We start from the raw sequence: 23,694 nt of genomic DNA, 5'->3' as shown, positions 1-23,694 counted from the left end.
TGGGAGGAGGTGGGATACAAAAGGGAAAGAAGAATGTGATGTAGTTCTATTTACTTAAAATATGTTTTTAACCAGGCAGTGTTGGTGCACACCTTTAATCCCAGCACTTGGGAGGCAGAGGCAGGCAGATTTCTGAGTTTGAGGCCAGCCTGGTCTACAGAGTGAGTTCCAGGACAGCCAGGGCTATTCAGAGAAACCCTGTCTTGAAAAAACAACAACAAAAAAATGTTTTTAAATGTTAACAAATTCAGATAAATTGAAATTATGTATCTTTTCTCATCATAATACGATAAAACTTAAATCTATAAAAAAAGTTTTTAAAAAGATACAACTAACCAAAAAAATAAATAAAAGGATTATCCTTTTATATTTTTTTAGATATTTTCTTTATTTACATGTAAATTTCTCCTTTCCCAATTTCCCTTCCAAAAAACAAACAAACAAACAAAAACAACAAGAACAAACCCCTGTTGCCTACCGCCTCCCCATGCCTGCCACCCCACCCTCTCCCACTTATTGGCCCTGGCATTCCCCTACACTGGGGCACAGAACCTTCACAGGGCTGAGGTCCTCTCCTCCTATTGATGATCGAATTTGCAAAGTGGTTATTAGCCCAGAAGTTTGGAATACAGGAAGAACAACCCACAAACCACAAGAAACTCAAGAAGAAGGAAGACCAAAAGGTGGACATTTCATTCCTTCTTAAAAGGGGGAACCAAATACCCATGGAAGGAGTTGCAGAGATTAACTATGGAGCAGAGAATGAAGGAAGGGCAAGCCAGTCTAAATATAGATATCTCCTGAAAGGCTCTGATAGTACCTGACTAATACAGATGTAGAGGCTCACAGACATCTATTGATCTGAGACAGGGTCCCCAATGAATGAGTTAGAGAAAGGACCTATGGAGCTGAGGGGTTTGCAGCCCCTTAGGACGAACAACAATATGAACTAACTAGTACCCTCAGAGCTCCCAGGGTCTCAACCACCAACCAAGGACTGCACATGGTGGGTCTGATTGTTCTGGCAGCATGTGTATAGTAAAGGATCCTTTTATATTTTTATATATAATACATTATGTGTTATTATATTATACAATATCATATAGTATCTTAATTTTAAAAGCTCTCTATAAATATAACATATACTTATATTTTATATATTGTTATAAATACATTTATTTTATAATGTATATTATGTCATAATATATAAACATGCATTATAATTAAATATATATTTATAATTCATATAATTTTATAATTTATATATTTAAATATATTTATATATACATATCTACTTTTATGTGTACTATATAATATCTAATGTAATATAAATAATATATAAATATATATTATAAAAAGATTATCTTTTATAAATGGATTATCATCCACTAAATATTTGCAATGTAAGCCAGAATTTTAAATCTTCCAGGAATAAATGAAAGCTCACAGCATGCTCTGGTTAAAGGAGCATCTACTGCCCAGGGTCTTTAAGCCCTCAGGAAGCGCTCTGTGCAGTGCTTGGCAATGCTCGGCAGTGCTCGGCCTGTGCTCACCAGAGAAGACTCGTTTTCCTCTCAGTCTCCCCATTTGCCCAGGATCAGAGTATTCTTTATCTTTTCACAGCTATCTATGCTTCTTTCTCTTTACAAAACGTTGAACTACTGCCCCATATCAAATACAAAGCTAATACGGTGCAGAGAGCCTGCAGAGTAAAACATCCCCAGCGGGTGGGTCAGGGCAATCATTTTGATCGTTTCCTAAACAGTCTCTTCATGAATGTCTTTAGCCATTTATATTTGGAGGAGGGTGGAGGAAGAGTAAACTATTAACTCACATACTTGCCTTTTCACAACTTGAAACCTTCTCAAGTGTGTGGTAACCGATCAAGTCTCTGCAACCGTTCTATCCTGGGAGAAGCATCCCTGAAGAGGTAGTGTTCGAGCCATGTCCAGAGAAACCATTACTAGAAACTCCAGAAGATTGAGGTGCGGGACCAGGGCGTGGCCTTCAGGCCTCAGGGAGTGTGCGCACTGGTTCAGTATCCCTCTGCCCTGAAGGAGGGCTGTTGCCCTTGACAACCCGGGCGGCTTGAGGAGCTTGACAACTGGGAGCTAGACTGGGAGCTGCTGCCTCTGATGGCTATGCAGCCAGGTCTAGTGCTGAGAGCACCACCCACCGTGATCCTTCTCTTCAGCCTGGGCCTGGGCCTGATAGGGTGAAACTGGATCCTTGGGACTTGGGACAAGTGAAATGTGAGGTAATACTGTGCCTCTTTACTTCTGCTAAGCATCAAAATGGACACGGGCTTCAGAAAGGGGGGGTGGGAGAGAGAGAGAGGGTGGGCACATCTCCAGTCTCCATCTTTTATATCCTCTCCTTTGACCTTTTGAAAATATTTTTATTTACTTTTTGAGATGTGGGGGTCTCACTGTGTTGCCAAGATTGCTCTTGAATTCCTGGGCTGAGCAATCCTCCTGCCTTAACCTCACAAGTAGCTGCCAGCAGTTACTCATTCTCACCTGCTCCTTCTAGACTTCATCTAGTACTGACTGACGGTATATGGGTGTATCATGAAGTGAGGTGAAAAGTAAAATATTTAATATGACTATAACATCAAGGTTCCTCATTAGTCACCTTAAGTAAAGTATTCACTTAAAATATTAGTCAGAAAAAAGGGGGAAGTGAAAGGGGAGTAGCTGAATGCATATGGCCAGGGAATTAAGCAGGACTGACCACGAACACGTAGAAATGAACTTTTTAGTTTCTGGGTACTAAAGTGATTTGAAGTTGGTCTTGAAAATCAAAAGTTGGAACACGCGTGGCAGGAATTATGAGCAAAATGTTAAGACAATCATCTGGGTATCTAGCTACCTTGTACCTGAAGCAGGCCTTGGGGAAAAGATTACTGCCAGAGTTGTTAAGCTATGAAACCGGAGTGACCAGGTGAGAGGGGAAGGTGGGCACGAAGCAGTTCATGAAGAAATTTGTGTGTCCTCTGAAGATGCTATTCTCTTTCTTTTATTTAAAACAAAAAACAAAAAACAAAAATCAAAAACAAACAAACAAACAAAAAACGTTTTTGAGGTTGGTGAGATGGTTCAGTGGTCATGAGTCTTGCTGCTTTTGCAGAGAACCAGAGTTTAATTCCTAGCACCCTTACCAGACAGCTCGATGCCACCTTTAACTCCAGGGGACCTGACGCCCTTTTTCATGGGCATCCAAACACACATGCAGACACACAATTATTTTAAAGTATAGCAGTTTTAGATGTTAAAATCATTGTTCTGGGACACACACATACACACCAAGGCTCAGCGAACATTACAGAAGAGAGGGTAGGAAGATTGGAAGTCAGAAGTTATAGAGAGGGCTGTGCAACATCATGGCTGATGCACTCATGAACTCACTACAGATGTGGTCACCTACCCAAGGCTAGAGTCATCAACTTTTTCATTAGAAGGAGGAAGGGCTCTGGAGGCTTCACCCCACCCCGAGGGATTATTAACAGTTAATAGTAGCTGAGGGAAGAGGTATCACTTTTTTCAATGGTATAAACGAGGATCCAGGAAAAAACTCCTACCCATATTCTTGAGGGCAACTCTACTTAACTCGGTAGGTCAGACACATAAAACAGACAGGAAAGTAATGAAGGGACTTGTTGGAAAGAAAAAGAGTTTTAGCAAAAGAAGCTGGGCAGATAAAACAGAATAACAGGGGAAGATAAGAACTAAAATTCATTATGTAGAAATGAAACTGCCTAAAATTAAAAATTAATTACTTTTTAAAAATCATTTCTCAATTACTTTAGCTTTTTATAAAGCCAATGATGGGTTTTTTTAATCTCTGCTAAAGATGCTCAGGATAAATAATACTCATGGTCTCTTTCTGAGTGTTCCAAAATATCTGTGCAAGTTTTAGCATGTAACAGTTGGGCTAGGTATAGCAAGTAAGTGACTTGTCTTTCACCTACTTCTAGATTAACAATGGGATCACCAGAAAATAAAAACAAATAATATTTATTTATTTATTTATACAAAATTTGGATTTTTTTAATTGGATTGCAGAGTAGTCAAATATAGTTGGTTTTTTTAAGGGAAGAATTCTGACTGGTTACTACATTATATACTTTCTCTTCCAGCAATTAAACTAAGCATCTTAAGCAATTAAGCAATGCAAACATACTTTTTTCTGATTAGCATTTTTATGAGTTCTTCATTTGGATAATTTTACTGTGGACCACATTGAGATTACAGGGACATTAAATATTTTACTCCCCAAATTACCATGTGGTGCTTCTACTGGTGTGCTACAAATGTGAATAAATCTATTGATAAACAGAAAATGACTTACATTTCTGTTTTCTGAAAGTGGGGATTAACAGTGTTCTTGATATGGCATTTCATTATTCCTCTATACAATTTCTGTGGTTCTGTGGATATCTAGTCATGGTAGAGAAATTAAACTTAGCTGCCTTTATATCTCATCTCTTGATTGCTTCTTAGAGATGGTGTCTGAAAGCACAACACTTACTTCGGGAACATACTTTCTCTCTTGTTGCACTAATAGATATTGAGAAAATAAATTTTAGAAACTAAAGATTCATTACAATAATCAAGTCATTGGATTTGAAGTTGCAATATCATTTTGTCAAAACTGTCTTCTTTCAGAAAACAAGGAAAAGTCTTTACATGATTAGTCATGTGTAGTGACCTTTGTTATTGACTTTTACTTTTGCATATGTGTTTATATAATTTGTGTACATGTTAATATAATTAATACCACCATCAATTATAAAAGAAGAGGTCATGAATTCAAGAGGGTATGAGGACACAAGAGGCGTAGAAGGGGAAAAGATAGAAATTATAAAATATACTATACCTATATGTGAAATTCTCAAATAAATTTTAAAAGGAAATGCAAAGTATGAATAGCATTAATTTGATTGTGAATAGAAATAAATCATTGGAGCTTTACTGAAATTCTCTAATACTATTCTCTAGTTGACCTTTATTCCTTATCATCTAGAAACACTGTTAAGTAGTAAGAAATGACATGTTCAATAATATCAATGTTTCCTAGTCATTGAAAGAGACTGTTTTTTTAATTCTGGAGATTTTGATACACAGCACTTAGGGCGATGATAAGTTAATGTATAAAAAGAAAGATGCCGTGGGCTCTGTTTTCGAAGGTTGTTGTCAAACACTAAGAATCAGAGTATGCATATGTGTTTTGTGCTCTTTTGTAGAAGTTTGATAATAAAGATATCACCGAAGATTAGAAACAAAATCAACTAGAGGAAATTCTGAAAGTATGGGATGTAGAAATTCAAAAATATCTCCAGCAAATACTATTGTTCTAGGGGTAAGTGTTGTGCTTTCCTGTTACTGAGATAAAGTTCCTTCAAAGTAACTGAATGGAAGCGAGTTTGTTTTGGCAGATCCTTCTTGAAGAGATTTAGTCCAGCATGGTGGGGATGATAAGGCAGCAGGCAGGAGAAGCAGAGGCAGTGGGAAGAGAAGGCTTTGGACTTGCTGGTTAGGTTGTATCTGCAGTCAGGAATCAGAGAGTAAAGAGGGAGTGGGGGCTGGGCTACAAAGCCTCAATGCCCACCTCCAATAGCTAACTTTCTCCAGTGAGTCTCCACCTCTGGAATATTCACCAACCTTCTCAAACAGCACCACCAGCCAGGGCAAACATGGGATCAATGCCATGGAAGGCGGTCCACACTCCAATCATAGCAGTCAAACTCCTCTCTGATGGACTAAAATCCATGTTTTAAATGATGTCAATTTTTTAAAGGATGATCTTGTATCTAGAAAAGGGTGTATCTGAATAAGAGGCAAAGGATTTAAAAAAAAGTTCATGCTGATTGTGTTATATAGCTTTTGCCTGGTCTCCCAGCCCTTCACAAGGAAGCATGTGATGAGTTAATGAGCATATCAACTAAATTACCACACCCCAAGGAAATCCAGCAATCTGAATGAATTACTTAATTTAATCACGTTAGTTTAAATATTTGTTAGTTTAAAAGAGGACTATCATTGATCTCTATTAATCACTGTACTAATGAGTAGGATGAACACACAGTTCTGTTCAGTTATAAACCTGTGAGATTAAAGCATGCCTAGTGCTATTAACAAACACCAACAAGTTAGGAAAGTCACACAATTTCACAATGAGCAAGGAGAAAACTGTTTCAACTTTTCCTTTCAATTTTTAGACCATGCAGACCAGCTGTCCAAGCTGCTGCACAGGACTCCTTAGTTCTGTGGTGACAGACTACTTTAGGAACAGAATTAAGTATCTTAATCTGCTCTCCCGGATTCACATGCATACTACCATCCTTTGTAATCTGGTTGGTTGGTTGGTTGGTTGGTTGGTTGGTTGGTTGGTTGGTTGGTAAAACTTTCTAGAACCCAGTGACAAGCTCTGAAATAAGAATTGTTTTTCAATAAGAAAACTTAAGCTTGTCTCTCATATACCAAAAGACTTCTTCACAAGCCTTGGCTTGTCCTTCCTGTACAGATCCTATGTTTGGTACAACCAAAGAGGACTTCATAGTTAATGCATGACCAGTTTACTTCCATCATTGACAAAGATGGTAAATGGTTCTTATGTTTATTGAAACTGTGTTTTCCATTACATCATTTCAAAACTAACAGCTCTCTTTTCTCACAGGTTGTCCAGATTATGATTGGTGTCTATCATGTACTCATGTGGTATTTCCTATTGCTGTTGTATATGGGACAAATAAAAGGAGTATTTGGAATATATGAACCTTTAACTTACAAAATGGGAACTTCTTTATGGGGACTTGCTGTGAGTAGAATATATTTGTGTTGATTTTATTAATTCAGTAAATAATATTGATTCATATAATGGTTGGTAGGAGCTAGGTTCTGAACAAGGTTTTCAGAAGAATCGTATAACTAAATGCCATCTGCTGGCTTATTCAAAACCCAATTTCTTCTCTCAACCAATATGTAGTAAGAATCTTTTGTCTACAAGTACTATCTAAGAAATGTAAATATGAGAATAAATAGTAACTACAGTGAAGACTATATCCCTAGTATGTCAAAGACAAATACTCTTAGCCACCACATCCATTAGCACAGTTAGTTTTCAGGTTTGCCATTGTCTATACTCTGGTGTGGTTTCTAGGCAGCCACTGGGCAGAAGGAAAACTTGGAGTGTGGGGCTCCCTAGAATTCAAGGGAAGACTATATCACAAGACATAAAGAAAGATCAGCTCTTTTGTCTTCTGTTTATTTGCCAGTAAGAAAAAGGTTGAAAACTGACTCCTGGTAACTATCATAAGCACGACAAGTAATTTCAGTAAAATGATGATGTGAGACCTAATTGAACTTGATTAGGAACATGTAATGAGAGCTGATGAAATTTTTATATTTATTTTTTCATTTGCTTTTTGATAATTCCACATATATGTACAAAATATTTTGATCATATCTACCTGACTATCCTCCCTCCAACTCCTTTTGGAACTCCTAACATATCTCCCTTCCAATTTCATGTCTTTTTTTTTCTATCATATCTTTTGCTGGTGTGTGTGTTGGGGCAGGAGAACCAGAATTTAAAACAAGAAATGACATGAGATAATAATAAGGGAAATGTTGTAATCATGTATTTATGTTGGCAGGAAATAACAAATTTTAGTGAACAAATAGCTATAGTCATGTCCTCCAGTGATAGTTCTCAATTAGTATTAATTTTGCTCCCTTAGAAAATATGGCATAGTATCTGGATATGTTCTTCATTTTCATTTTTATATCTAGCTAGCAAAAGCCAAGGATGCTAAGAAGCACCTTATAATGAGTAGAACATCAATTGCAAAGAATTATAACCATTAATCTAAATAGTGCTAAGGCATAGTAACAAGAGGGGAACAACTAATAAAAAAAACAACAGATTCTCATTGGATTTTGGAAGCTTGTGGAAGATGTCCTACAAATGCTTCAAGTATTTCAATGTATCAGGAAAAAAAAATATGAGCTGAAAGTGAGGGTAGTCATATGGACCAGCTAAGAAAGGATAGGAGAGAGTGTGAAATGACCATCTAGGAAAACAGAGAGGGTATCTGCCTTATGGAAAAGTAATTTGTTCTTTACACAGCATCAAGGACTCAAGGTTAAGGAACATGACTTCATAGTGAGAAAAGTCTTTACTCACGCCCTGTTCATCTGCATGGATGCAGGCATGAAGCAGGAGTAACACTACATTTCATCATGATTATGGTTAAAAGATTCTATTTTATACAAGTTTGCACTCCTACCAGCAATGGAGGGGTGTTCCCCTTGATCCACATCTTCACCAGCATGTTCTGTCCCTTGATCTTAGCCATTCTGATGGAATCTCAGGGTCATTTTGGCTTGAATTTCCCTGATGACTAAGGACAGTAAACATTTCTTTCAGTGCTTCCCAGCCATTCAAGATTCTACTATTGAGAACACTCTGTTTAGCTCTGTACCAAATTTTTATATTGGGTTATTTGGTTTGTTGGTATCTAACTTCTTGAGTTCTTTATATATTTTTGATATCAGCCCTCTGTCGGATATAGGGTTAATGAAGTTTTTTTCCAAATCTGTAGGCTGCTGTTTTGTCCTATTGACAGTGTCCTTTGCCTTACAGAAGCTTTTCAGTTCCATGAGGTCCCATTTATTAATTGTCAGTCTTAAAGCCTGAGCCATTGGTGTTCTGTTCAGGAAGTTGTTGCCTGTTCCGATGCATTCAAGGCTATTTCCCACTTTCTCTTCTATTAGATTTAGTGTATCTGATTTTATGTTGAGGTCTTTGATCCACTTGAACTTGAGTTTTGTGCAGGGTGATACCTATGGATCTATCTGCATTCTTCCATATACAGACATCCAGATAGACCAGCACTATTTGTTGAAGGTGCTTTCTTTTATCTACTGTATGGTTTTGGCTACTTTGTCAAAGATTAAGGGTCCATAAGTGTGTGGGTTTATTTCTGGGTCTTTGTTTCTATTCCATTGGCTGACCTGTCTGTCTCAGTATATACTCAGGGTAAGAAGGATACATACACATAAACTACTAAAGATTAATTTAGGAGAGACCTCAGAAGGCCAAAAATTAAAATCATCTAGAAAAGGATGAATGACTAAGCAGCCAATCAATGACCTCAAGCACAGGGATGGCAGATGGCAGAATCAAAAACACTTGTCTCAAATCTAGGGAAATATATTGGTGGAAACAGACAATTGGGGGGAAAATACTTTCCTTGAACAAAGATGGTCTGCTGACTGTTGCAGAAGGGATTGATAGGTCACTGGAAGAAATAGCAACCTCTAAGACATCTGTCTTTATCTGTATGCTTACTCTGGGTGTCTGAGGACAAAATCTAAGAAGGTCATGCTGATAAACAGTCCACTGTCTCATCAGTAAGAAATGGTTCATTTGGCCCGTAAGTGAAAAGCACATGGAAGAATGAAGAAAATAAAAAGATAAGAGAAAAAAATTTCAGACAAAACTCAAGAGAAATGACTTGTATCCCTTTGTGTTTTAGTTCATGCTATAAAAAAAATAACTTCTGGAGGAAACTAGAGAGGCACCTAGGTCAGCAGAGTGCTTGCAGAGTGTTTACTGCACAAGGAAAACCTGGGTTCAGCCCACAGTACCCTTAAAAAACCAAACATGATGTATACTTGAGAGCTCAGCTCCAGGGAAGCCAAGACAGGAGAATACTGGCACTCACTGATCAGCCAGTCAAGTCTAATCAACAGTCCTAGATCCCACCAAGAGACCTTGTTCCAAGAGAAAGAAGGAAGGAAGGAAAGAAGGAAGGAAGGAAGGAAGGAAGGAAGGAAGGAAGGAAGAAAGGGGACTGCTCCTACACACACACACACACACACACACACACATGTTCACATACCAAGCACAACTAACATTTTCAGTAACTATCTAAATTTTTAAGATACAATCCAATGCAGAAATTGTCATTTAGATGATAAACTTTAAAAGACATTTTCTAAAGCAAATGTTTGCCAATAAGTTGGAAAACACTCCAATAAAAAATCCTATAAGATATACTTCATTTATGTATTAACTTTTCAAAGAATAAAATACTTAAAAATCATAATATAAATTTCAATATTTTTATAAATATTTTCAAAATATTTCCTGTGTATTTGAGTTTTGCCTACATGACTGCAAATCATATACATGCAATGCCTGAAGAAACCAGAAGAAGGCATTGGATTGCCTGGAACTGGAGTCACAGATGGTTGTGAATGTCCAAGTGGGTGCTGAAAATCAGGCCAAGGTCTTCTGGGAAAGCAGCCAGGGCTCCTAACCACTGAAACATCTCTCTAGCCTCCAGTTCAATATTTTAAGTTATATTTTTAAGGAAATATTTTAAGGAAATATTTTACACATGTTGTGACCCTCCTGTTACTTTCAATACCTGTCACCTTTTGAAACAATCATTACCTCATAATGGAAGCTCATCTCAAACCCTTCTACTAAAACTTCTCTTTTTGTTACTATTAGAATTCTAAAAATCACTGGCCTGGAAGATAAAGCTGTTTCAAAGTATGCTTAAATTGCTAAACACTATCAATGAGTATTTACCGATATATGTTTGTGTCTAGTTTGTCATTTCAGGAGCCTTTACAATAAAAGCAGCAAAATATCGGAGTAGATATATGGTAAGTTGAAATTTGGGGGATGTCTCTAGTATGCACTTTCACAAAACAGAACGAGGTTTGAATGAAAAGATAGTGCTGGGACTGGAGAGATGGCTCAGCAGCTAAGAGCACTTGGGACTCTTGCAAAAGACCTGAGTTCAGTTACCACCACTCACGTTGGCTCACAACTTCCAGTAACTCCAACTCCAAAAGATATCTGCCTCTGAAGGCCTCTAAAGGCAACTGCACTCACATGGACATAAATACACACACACACACACACACACACACACACACACACACACGGATATGTCTTTACAATAAAGAAAAAATAATCTCTAAACAATAAAGGAATTAACCATCTCTAAAAAAATAAATGAGGGAAATAAAAACCTGAGGTCAGATTACTTAATATAGACTGGTTACACTAGTTAACAATCACAATGACCTTCTGCAAAAACATCTCATTTTAAATAATAATTTTGTTTGAATTTCTACTCTTAACCATTGCCTGAACAGTGTTATTTAATTTGTTTATAGGATCTAAAGTCTTTCTTCTATGTGAACATTACCGTACTTTAATAGTTCATTTTCTGGTCTATCCACTTTGGGAATATGGTTGTACTTTGTATCAAAGTAGGGAATTTTCCAAGAAAAAAAAATCTGTCCATGGTGTGAGTGGCAAATGTTTAGAAATAAAAATATTAGAATTTTAGACTTGAAAGACACCTTAGAAATCAATTGATTTTATCTTAAGTTTTTGCACATTAAGAACTCTGGGAATGGAGAGATGGTTCCGGAGTTAGGAGCAGCGACTGCTCCTTCAGAGGACTCGGGTTCATTCCCCAGCACCAACATGGTAGCTCAGAGCCATTTGAAATTCAGCTTCGAGCCCTCTTCGGTTCTCTTCTGTTCACTGCATGCGTGTGATACACTGACAAGCATCTAGGCAAAACATCCATAAGCATAAATAAATAAAATCTCAAATCTAAAGAAAAAAAAACCAAAAACGAAAAAAGTTCTGATATCTGCCATATTGACAGATGTCCCCAGCTAATAAAAACCAAGGATTCAAACATACTAACTTCTGTTTGAGTTTATTTCTACAAGCAGTTTTACAGCTGACTCACACGATTATAAAATACAAAGGCTTTGAGAAACAATGGCAACCATAAGCACATTTTGAAAGCTTCCCAAACTACACACAAGTTTGAGCTAGATTTTTTTAAAGTAAAACAAAAACAAACAGATAAACAAATATTAAAATAGATCCGAAGTACTTATTCTGAATGTTGTACGTTGATTTCCATGTCTCCTTTTCAGCTTTTCTGTACTATGTCCCTGAACATACTCTGCATAGTTATTACGATCGTTGCAGCCAGCCTAACAATAGTGGAATTGGCTCATTTCCGTTCTGTGTCATATAGAAATTATGGACAAGCAGTAAGTAACTGATTCTACAGAAACATCTTTCTTTTTACGTTTGTAATGATACTTTATTCTTTGAAAGTTTTTGTACAATATAGTTTGATTCTATTTACCACCCACCTTCCCCCAACTCCGTTCAGATCCACCTCCATCTCCCTATTCCAATTTTATTGTTTGTGTTCTGTTTATTTCACTAACCTGTGGAGACTATTTTGTGCTGCCCTTGTGCTTACAGGTGTGAGGCCATCCCCTGGAGTGTGACTGATCTCCCTAGGGCTATACACCCTTAAAGAAAACTGACTCTCCTTGCCCTGAAGCTGTGAACTTTCAGTTGACCCTCAGTTAGGGAAGGAGACTCTTGAGCTGCCTCTCCCCAACCTCTTCCATACTGGAATATTGATCGGTTTGATCATGTGTGCATCTTGTTCAGGAAAACACAGGTGCTGTGAGTTTGTGAGTCCAGCAACCCCAGCCTGTTCAGAAGACCCAAAGATGTTGGTCCTCTGTGATCTCTGCCTCTTAATGAGCTGTTTGTCTCCTCTTCCAAGGTGGTCCCTGAGACACACACCTATGTGTGTGTGTGTGTGTGTGTGTGTGTGTGTGTGTGTGTGTGTCTCGCATGTATATATATATGATGTGTGCAGGCCAGAGAATAACTTCAGGTGTCATTTCTCAGGCACTGTCTATCTTTGATTTTTGAGATAGGGCCATTAGCCTCAAGCTTTCCAAATAGGCTAGGCTATCTGCCTAGTGAGCACAGGCACCAGCCTATCTCTGCCTCCTCAACAGAGTATGCACTCTCACTACCCCTACACATACCCCACCTCTTTCTCTCCCTCTCCTTTCTTCTCTGTCTTGCCTGCAATGCAAGCACTTAACTGGCTGAGCCTCTTAGTCTCTCCACTGGTGGCATCTTAATACAAAAAGAGTACATTCCTGGACCACTAAGCCATTCATCAAACCAGGAAGAGAGCTCTGCTCTTACCACATGTGTATAAACCACGGGTGCCTAGTCATTCCTGATGACCTACACTTGCATGTTATGTGGATTTTGCTTTAGCATCTCACTGCTAAATGTGTATCAGTCTTACTCCAGACATAACTACATAGAAATATAATGTAACATACTATAGTAAATGTGAATAGCCTTGTTGATAACACAAGAGATTTATTTGAGTTGTATTGACTTAGAACTCAGAATCATCAGAAAATAGAAAGATCTCCCATGCTTATATATCAGTAGTATTAACATAGTAAAAGTGGTCATCCTACACAAAGCAATCTATAGATTCTGTTCCATCCCAATCAAAATTCCAACACAATTCTTTGCAGACCTTGAAAGAATAATTCTCAACTTCATATAGGAAGATAATGCACCCAGGTTAAAACAATTGTTTTAGCACCAGCTAAAACAATCCTGAAAAATTGACAACAGAGGTATCACTGTCCCTGATCTCGAGCTCTATTACAAAGCTATAGTAATAAAAACCATGAAGTACTTACATAAATAAATATATTGATTAAGGGAATCAAACAGAAGAAGACCCAGACATAAATATACACACCTATGGACACCTGATTTTTGATAAAGAAACCAAAACACACATTGGAAAAAAAAGAAAGCATTTTTAACAAATGATGCTGGTCTAACAGGATGTCTGCATGTAGAAGAATGCAAAAAGACCCATATTTATGACCCCATACAAAACTCAAGTCCAAGTAAATTAAAGACTTCATCATAAAACCAGATACACAGAATCTGATAGAAAAGAAAGTGGAGAATAACTTTGAATGCATTGGCACAGGAGACATCTGTCTGAACAGAACATTGACCACTCAATTGCAAAGATGAACAGTGGGACTTTATGAAACTGCAAAGCTTTTATACAGAAAAAGACAACATTAATATGACAAACAGGCAGCCTGATGAATGGGAAAAGATCTTTACCAACTCCACATCTAATAGATGTCTAGTATCCAAAATAAAGAACTCAAGAAACTAAACATCAACAAGCCAAATAATCCAATTAAAAACTGTAGTACAGATCTCAACAGAGAGTTCTCAGCAGTGGAAACTCAAATGGTTGAGAAACACTTAAAGAGTTATTCAACATTCTTAGCCATCAAGGAAATAAAAATTCAAACAACTCTGAGATTTCTTCATACACTATCAAAAATAGATAAGATCAATAACGTAAGTGACAGCTCATGCTGGCAAGAATGTGTAGCAAGTGCAACACTCCTTCACTGCTGGAGGGAGTGTAAACTTGTACAGCCACTATGGAAATCAATATGGTAGTTCCTCAGAAAAATAGAAATTGATCCCCCTCAAATCTTGGGCATATACCTAAACTATATTCCACCCTATCACAAGGACACTTGCTCAAAGATTGTGTCTTTATTCATAATAGCCAAAAGCCGGAAACAACTTGGATGCTTCTCACCTGGAGGAGAAATAAAATGTAGTGCATTTACAAAATGGAGTATTATTCATCTGTTAAAAAATATCATGAAATTTGCAAGAAAATGAACGTAGCCGGACAAGGCTTCCAGTGTTGGAACTGGGTTGTATTTGGTTGAATTGTTGGCAGAGGTGGTCCTGTAGAGATTCCTAAACTTCCCAGTCTGATGCTAGGACAGAGGGCTACTGCATAAACTGACAGTGGGGAGCCATTGCCAAGGACAACATCCACAAAGCTCATTGAGAGGTAGAGCTGGTACCTGCATGGAGCCTTCATCCGTACATTGTAGCCTGTTAGGTGCAGAAAGCTAGGTAATCTTCAGGTTATGAAAAGAAAAACAGATACCAACCCAGCCACAAAACCCTCGACCTACAATCTATCCTGCCTGAAAGATGTGCTGGGGCAATGGTGGCCCAAATCTTGTGAGGTAGCCAACCCAATGTTTGATTTAACTTGAGGCCTGTGCCATGATAGGAAGCCCATGATCAGCACTGCCCCAATGGCCAGGAAGAAAAGATTGGATAGCCTAAAGACCTAGGATAGAACCAAACACTGTTGGCCAAAAACAAAACAAAACAAACAAAAACATCAATGAAATGATTTCTTATTCTGCTATACTCATAGATCAGCGTCTTGTCTAGTTGTCATCTGTAAGGCTTCCTCCAGCAGCAGATGGGAGCAGGTGCAGAGACCCACAGCCAGACATTATTCTAATAGAGACTTAATTGGAGGTGTCCATTGGGTCCTTCCCCCTGGAGCTCAGGGTGACCTTACAGAAGAGAAAGAATGTTATAGGAGTCGGGATGGAGATACCTGGAGAACACAACTCATTGACTCAACTAATCCCAGCTCATGTGGGCACACAGAGACTGAAGTGCAATCATGGAGCCTGCAAAGGTCTACAAAAGGTCCTCTATGTATTTGTTGTGGCTGTTAGCTTGGTGCTCTGTGGGACTCCTAACAGTGGGAGCGGGTTTGTCTTTGACTCTTTCTTGTGCTCTTGGGACTCTTTTCCTCCTAATCAGTTGCCTTGACCAGTCTTGATATGAAGGCTTTTGCCTTACCTTACTTTATTTTGTTTTATAATGTTGGCTTATTGTCTCTTGGAGGTGTGTTCTTTTTTAAGTGGATGTGGAGGGGGAGTGGATCTGGGAGATAGGGGAATTAGAGGGGAGTTGGGAGGAGTGGACTGAGAGGAAACTATGGTCAGGATGTATTATTATGTGAGAGAGAAATTTATTTTCAATAAAAACAAAAAAATAAAGTATTAGCACTGAGGAAAAATAATTATTATATGCTAATAAAAACATTATTTTTAAAGTAAAAAGAAAAAGAGGTAACAGCCAATTCAGTTCCACCCGGTCGTCATTACATATGTCACAGAACAATCACAGCAACCTCTTTCCTCTAGGCTCCTAGTTCCTTTCTCATAACTGACCCCAGTTTGCTTTCCTCATACTTATATTAAATTAGAAAAATTAAAGTCTAAGCAAAACTAATTTTTATAATACCCCAGTCCATTTGTGCAGAGTCTCTAAAACCCACTTGCTCTCTAGGCATCCAGGCAGCTAATTATTCATCCTCCCATCTTACTTCTTGTCCTACGTTTAAAACAGAAACTGACTCCATTTGATAAAGGGAAAGAGTTCCTATAGCTTTTCTGAAGTAACATGAAAACGTCTATCTGTGCAAAAGAACTGTGCAATTCAGTCTCTGCAAATTCCCCCAGATCCTGAAATAACATGTACTGGAGCATAGGCACATAGCCATTATATGTGCTTATTTAATTTCCAAGTTTCTCATTTAGGAATCAATTTGAATGCATTGCAGATATGCAAATTCAATGATTTTTGAACTGCAGAATGATAATGATGCCCTGGGAATGTATTAGCATACACACATGGAGCAGACTTCTCCTCCCCTGAGTGCCTTGCCACCTGTTGAACTAATTTGCCCTCATCCTCGGATATCTGTCATGGTCCACCTATGATAACGGCAGAGTTACTTAACCAGTTCAGAATAAATTCTGAAGTCATAAGGCAGAGTTGGATCCCTCCTGGGCATATGCCCAGAAGATGCTCCAACAGGTAATAAGGACACATGCTCCACTATGTTCATAGCAGCCTCATTTATAATAGCCAGAAGCTGAAAAAAACCCAGATGTCCCTTGACAGAGGAATGGATACAGGAAATGTGGTACATTTCCACAATGGAGTACTACTCATCTATTAAAAACAATGAATTCACACATAGTATGCACTCACTGATAAGTGGATATTAGCCCAGAAGCTCAGAATATCCTAAATACAATCCACAAACCACAAGAAACTCAAGAAGGAAGACCAAAGTGTGGATACTTTGATCCTTCTTAGAAGGGGGAACAAAATACCCATGGAAGGAGTTGCAGAGACAAACTATGGAGCAGAGTCTGAAGGAAGGACAATCCAGAGACTGCTCCTCCTGGGAATCCTTCCGATATTCAATCACCAAATCTAAGACACTATTGTGGATGCCAGCAAGTGCTGGCTGACAGGAGCCCGATATAATTGTCTCCTGAGAAGCTCTGACAGTGCCCAACTAATACAAAAGTAGAGGCTTACAGCCATCCATTGGACTGAGCACAGGGTCCCCAATGAAGGAGCTAGAGAAAGGACCCAAGGAGATGAAGGGTTTGCAGCCCCTTAGGAAGAACAACAATATGAACCAACCAGTACCCTCAGATCTCCCAGGGACTAAACCACCAACCAAAGAGTACACATAGTGGGACTCATGGCTCCAGCTGCATATGTTTCAGAGGATGGCCTAGTCAGTCATCAATGAGAGGAGAGGACCTTGGTCTGTGAAGGTTCTATACCCCAGTGTAGGGAATGCCAGGGCCAGGAAGTGGGAAAGGGTGGGTTGGTGAGCAGGGGGAGGTGGGAGGGAACAGGAGTTTTTTCAGAGGGGGAACTGGAAAAGGAGGTATCATTTGAAATGTAAATAAAATATCTAATAAAAAAAGAGACAGTGAAGAGATAAAAAATAAACAATGAATTCATGAAATTCTTAGGCAAATGAGTAGAACTAGAAAATATCATCCTGAGTGAGGCAAATCAGTTACAAAAGAACACACATAGTCTGCACTCTCTCATAAGTGTATATTAGCCTAGAAGCTCAGAATGCACAAGATACAATTCACAGACCACATGAAGCTCAAGAAGAAGGAAGACCAAAATGTGGATACTTCTGTCCTTCTTAGAAGGGAGAACAAAATACCTACAGGAGGAGATACAGAGACAAAGTGTGGAGCAGAGACTAAAGGAAAGGCCACCCAGAGACTGCCCCACCTTGGGATCCATCTTATATACAATCACCAAAACCAGACACTATTGTGGATGCCAACAAGTGTTTGCTGGAGGAGCCTGATATAGCTGTCTCCTGAGAGGCTTAGCCAGTGCCTGACAAAAACAGAAGTGGATGCTCACAGCCAACCATTGGACTAAGCACAGGGTCCCCAATGGAGGAGCTAGAGAAAGGACCCAAGGAGCTGAAGGGGCTTGTAGCCCAATAGGAGGAACAACAATATGAACTAACAAGTACCCCCAGAGCTCCCAGGGAGTAAACCATCAACCACATAGAGTACACATAGAGGGTCCTATGGCTCTAGCTGCATGTGTAACAGAGGATGGCCTTGTTGGACATCAATGAGAGGAGAGGCCCTAGGTCCTGTGAAGGCTCGATGCCCCAGTGTAGGGGAATGCCAGGACAGGGAAGAAGGAGTGGGTAGGTTCGTGAGCAAGGGGAGAGAAGATGGTATAGAAGGGGTTTGGAGGGGAAAGGGAGAAAGGGGAAATGTAAATAAAGAAAATATCTAATTTAAAAAATTGAGTTGGATCTCAGAGTACCAGAGAGAAAAGGCAAGAACTAAGAGCTAGAACAAATGCTTAGCCTGCCAATCACTAGATATTCTACAACAGCACACCTTGGCAAACAAGGACCATTGAAATCTGATTAAGTTTCATTTCTGGGCCACGGGGATCTGTACGGTGACACGGAAACAGCCCTTAACTGCTTGGTGCTCACTGAAAGTCTTTAGGATTTCAATTCTCTCCTATTGATCTATTTAAATATCTGAAGCATAGGTTAGTCACATTGTTATGGTTCCATAAAGAAGAGGACTCCATTAATTATTCATTTAATTTTAAACTATTCACAGAGAAAAACAAATTGTCTTGCACTTCATCATTCTTTTACTTACTCAGAATCTTCCAAACTGATTGAGGTTAATATATAAGTATAAATAGCAGCAAAATGGGTGACAGATAATATAAAATATATATACCATGCATACATTCATATACAGGAAAGATGTATATATAGAGAGAAAGATAGATATATTTATATACATTAAAACACAGGTATTGGTATAAAAATAGATACTAAATTAGATAGATAACAGTAGATTAAAATATGATTGCTACATGATAGAAGATAGATACATAAACCATACATATTAATACATAGATAGGCACATGCATAGATATATAGGGAGATGATAAAAAAGATGGATATATAAAAATCTGATAGGTAAATAGAAGATCTATTGATAATACATAGACATAATGTTTGCATACACTACAAGTGCTTTACCCACTGAACCATCTTCCCCCATGAGATAAGCTACCTTTGAGCTACCTTTAGATTGGCCTCTGCCTTGTTTTGAAGCTATCCTTTACTTATGGAGAAGAGAGTGCACATGTCAACCTACGTACCCATTGAAACACAGGTTTGTTGTTGTTGTTGTTGTTGTTGTTGTTGTTGTTGCTTTTGGGTTTTGGTTTTTCGAGACAGGGTTTCTCTGTAGCCCTGGCTGTCCTGGAACTCGCTCTGTAAACCAGGCTGGAACTCAGAAATCTGCCTGCCTCTGCCTCCCAAGTACTTGGATTAAAGGTGTGTGCCACCACTTCCTGGCTAAACACAGTTTTTATATGCCCTTGACATCTCTTATGTGTACTCCTTAGCAATGATGACACCTAAAGGCTTATATGGAAACCTGGTGGAAGTCCCATGGTGGAAATGGAGGCAGGAGTTGAGAGGTTTCCAGCTACTTGGAAAGAAATAAAAAAGAAAATGAGTGATGAAACTAGAAAATGCAAAACAACAGCCTATACTAGACTCAAAATACTGGTGTAACTGCTGAATTAAAAAACCCCAAAGGATAAAAAATAAAAGACCTGGAATACTCTTTTCGAATACCAATCTAAATGATGTTTTTACATCCAGTCCTGATATACTAAATGGTATTCTCTGTCTTTACACCTCAAGAAAACATTGCTATGATATAATTTAGTGCTATTTGGACATGGAGAGAATTAATTGAATAGGTCATGGACACTATAGTTTATTATTCCCATAAAATGCTAAAGAAATGCCTTTAACTTTTCTAGAAATGATTGTTCATTTGTTGGACACCTTCCATATACTTACCTCTAGAATGCAAAGGGCCACCAGAAGCTATCCCATCCCTAGACACAAACATGGAAGAAGGCCTAGAAGAAGCTCAGCCTCCTATCCAAGAGGCATCTGAGACCAGCTTCCTTCCTTGCTAGACTCAGGGAGGAGCCTAGCTGATCTAATGTAGATCTGAAATTGGTAGAGCTCTCCATCTCACACAAATGCAAACATGACAGAAATGCAGAGACAAGGTTATCCACTCAAAAAAATGAAGAACATTTTCTAACAGAGTACCTATCATCACCAACTGGTGAGAAATGATAATCTCAGAGGTTGAGATTATTTGATGAGACAAATACAGTTTTGGTTTTGCTGCCTCCTCAAACAGCCTAGTAAGTAAAACTGGAAGCTCTGAAATTAAGCTATCTACACTGAAGCCAATGATGCACGATTCGTGGGCGTATTGCCTGAGCAGGTCACGGCTCTCTTCCAAGCCTTGGTTTCCTCATCAAAGCAGCAGTGAAGAAATGAGTACCATTGCCAAAGAGCTCAGCAATTACCAAAGCCCCATACTCTATGTTCAATGCATAGTCACCATAAATATTACACTGCTCTGTGCTCAGCTCACCATGGAAGGGGTGACAATAATAGTAGATGGCTTACCCAGTGTCCCAAAGAAGGTGACAAAGCACAGATCCTGAGCAGCATGCTGGAGTTGATGAGAGGTGAGATTTGCAGGAAATGGTACCTAACTGAGCAGGCAAGCTGGGAGAAACAGCACAATTGAGGACTGCAATGGGTGGAGCCAGATCCCAGAATGATTCATCGTACAGAAAAACTCAGGCTTGATAGGGCATGCAGTGATAAAGGAGGATGAGAAGAGCAATGGAGGGCCTGACAGAGCTGATGCAGCTAGCTGGAGAGCCTGATAGAGCTGATGTAGCCAGCTGTTGGACATCTTGGAAAGATCCCTAACTAGAACAAACAGCACTCGTCTCCCAACTGATGAATCTGAGCTGAGGTCAATCCACTCAATCCTCACCAGAAAAGAAAAAACCTCAGACTAACAAATATTAGTGCCAGAAAAGAAAAGCTCCCACACTTGAGCCAGCTTGTTGGTGCCTGTCTGTCACCAAATCGCTCAGGAAAGTGAGACAAAAGATCAAGAGTTCTGGGTCATCCTGGGACACACAGTAAGTTCCAGGCCCACTTGGGCTACATGAAACCCTGTCTCAAGAATGAAAAAAAAATGTATCAATGCCAGAGAGATGGCTCAGTGGTTAAGAGTACTTTCTGCTCCTGTGTATGCCTCAGCCTCAGGTTGGTTCCCAGCATCTATGTTGGGTGGCTCACAACCAGGATATTATGAGCTCCCCTTCATCTCCAAGGAATCTGAGCCCCTCTTTTGGCCTCAGCAGGCACCTGAACATGTGTGTGTGTATATATGCACACATACATATAAATAAAAATAAATCTTTTAAAGATATTTTTAACTAAAATAGAATTACACCATTTCCTCCTCTTTTCTCTCTCTAGTCCCTGACACCCCCCCACACACACACACACTTTCTCTTAAATGAGTGGAATATTTTTCTTTATTTACATATAGAAAGAGAGATGCATAAATATATAATATAGCCTGCTGAATCCATTTTTGTTATTTGTGTGTATATGATTTCATGGCTGGCCATTTTGTGTTGGATGGCCAGTTAAGGGGCTCATATCTGAGAGAGGCTAATTCTTCCTTTCTCAACAGTCATTGGCAGTCTGTAGTTCTTTGTCTAAGGGTGGGAACCTGTGAGATTCCATCCTTCTTTACTAACATGCCTGTCGTCATTGGCATTATTTAGGTCTTGTTTATGCAGCCATTTCTGGCAAACACAGTCTCATGCCACAGTTCCTGGTTCTCTGGCTCTTACAGTCTTTCCACTCCCTCTTCTTCAGCCTTGGGTGCAGAAGTTGGGTTAGAGATGTACCCCCTGATACTGAACTCCCCATGATCCCTTGAGCTCTGCATTGAATGGAGTTGTGGTTTTCTATGATGGTTTCTATTTGCTATAAAGAGAAGCTTGTTTGATGGGGAGTGGTAGCTACACTTAATAGTGGGTATAAGGATAAATTTTAGAATATAGTTAGGAATTACACTAGTCTAGTAAAGCAATGGTAATAGGTTCTCTTGTAAGATCCATGGTCTCACTAGCCCTGGGCAAAGCTGACTAGGTTCCAGGGACCAGGCATGATTTCCCTTCCTGTTGAGCAGCCTTAAGACCAGTTAGACAGCTGTTTGTTACAGCCAGCATGTAAGTGCCACATTTGCACCTTTTAAGGATATCTTGCCTTTTTGGTCATCATTGTTGTTCATAGTTATCACAGCTGGACAGAAAATTCATAGCTTCCCTCACATGGCTGTTTGTACTATGAAAGCTAGAAGACGAAAAAGGGGATTTTGGGTTAGCCTAGCTTAAATAACCTGAATCCTGTGTACTAAATGTGTGGTATTATCTTCAACCTCCAAGAGGCAACCAGGGGCTGGGGGCTGGTGAGTTAGGTTAGTGGCAAAGAGCTTGTTGTTCAGGTGTGTTAGATACAAGAGTTAGATCCAGAGGACACACATAAATGCCAGCTCACCTGTAATTTCAGCCTGGGAAGGCAGATATGGGGAATGTCAAGAACAAACTGGCTAGCAAGACACATTAGAGAGTTCTGGGTTTGATTGAGAGGCCCTACCTCATCTAATAAGGTGGAAAAATAATCACAGATGATTCCTAACATCAGTCTTAGATGAGCTTCTTCAAGCACGCACATTCATGTACACATACAGCCACACATTTGCACAGTTACATAATACACACATGCATAAAATACACACACAAGAAAATAAAACAAAAACTAATAATAACTTTTTAAACTGGGCCAACTAGATGCTCAGCAGGGAAAAACACTTGCCTTTCCTCATAGACCTGGTGACCTAAGTTCAATCTCGGAACCCATAGTGGAAGGAGGGAAAGCAACTCCTGGTAGTTGTCCTTAGACCTCCAGATGAACACCATGGCACGGATGTACACACACCACCACCACCATCTCCACCATCTTCATAATAATAAATAACCAAGTTAGCTGAAGAGTTTAGATAATGAAGACATTCATGAGCCTAAAAAGTTGCAAGAGGTGTGACAGAAAAGCTCAGCCGTGACGATGAGATGCAGAAGCTCTAAACAATGATGCATTGGGAAGAATAAAACTATGACAAATGAAGCTGAAGGCAAACAACCAAAAATGCTCTGGGAAATCAAACAGGAAAAGAAGGTCACCTGCCCCTGTGTTCCTTCCTCTCTTTGAATCTTACTCTAGGGTCCTGTTGGGTGGGCACACACTAAAAATAATGATCCATCATCTCTCCCTGTCTCTTGGTTTCAGAAGCTGGGAAGGGAAGTGTCCCGTATTTTGTTGTGCTCTTACCCCTTGGAATTCGGGATTGCGCTCACATACTCCATCTCTGGTTGTGCATATTTGGTAAGTGTTTCCTCTAGCAATTCAAGGGCCTTGGTTCCTAGTACCCAAACTTAAGGACATATGTGTCAATCGACAACTGTCTGGAACTAATAATAATATAATGTGTAATGTTTCCTTTTTTTTCTTTTCTTTTTTTTTTAAAAAACTTTTATTGCATTATGATGAGAAAAGTTACATGATTTCAATTTATCTGAATT

The 23,694-nt window shown here is 39.1% G+C and overlaps 1 protein-coding gene across 1 annotated transcript in view; it reads left to right on the top strand.

The window, feature by feature from the left end:
• Positions 1–1,941: 1,941 nt before the first annotated feature.
• Positions 1,942–23,694, top strand: part of Ms4a13 (membrane spanning 4-domains A13) — a 30,498-nt gene continuing 8,745 nt past the window's right edge. Inside the window, exons 1-6 of the mRNA XM_031389745.1 lie at positions 1,942–2,257; positions 5,246–5,361; positions 6,679–6,819; positions 10,626–10,682; positions 11,985–12,104; positions 23,402–23,497. Coding sequence (XP_031245605.1) covers positions 5,311–5,361; positions 6,679–6,819; positions 10,626–10,682; positions 11,985–12,104; positions 23,402–23,497 — 465 coding nt within the window. The 5' untranslated portion in view covers positions 1,942–2,257; positions 5,246–5,310. The remainder of the gene's footprint in view (positions 2,258–5,245; positions 5,362–6,678; positions 6,820–10,625; positions 10,683–11,984; positions 12,105–23,401; positions 23,498–23,694) is intronic.

The sequence above is a fragment of the Mastomys coucha genome, unplaced genomic scaffold (genome assembly GCF_008632895.1).
Source record: "Mastomys coucha isolate ucsf_1 unplaced genomic scaffold, UCSF_Mcou_1 pScaffold21, whole genome shotgun sequence".
Taxonomy (NCBI): Eukaryota; Metazoa; Chordata; class Mammalia; order Rodentia; family Muridae; genus Mastomys; species Mastomys coucha.
Note: the sequence above shows the minus strand (reverse complement) of the source record. Positions and strands in the feature narration are given on the sequence as shown.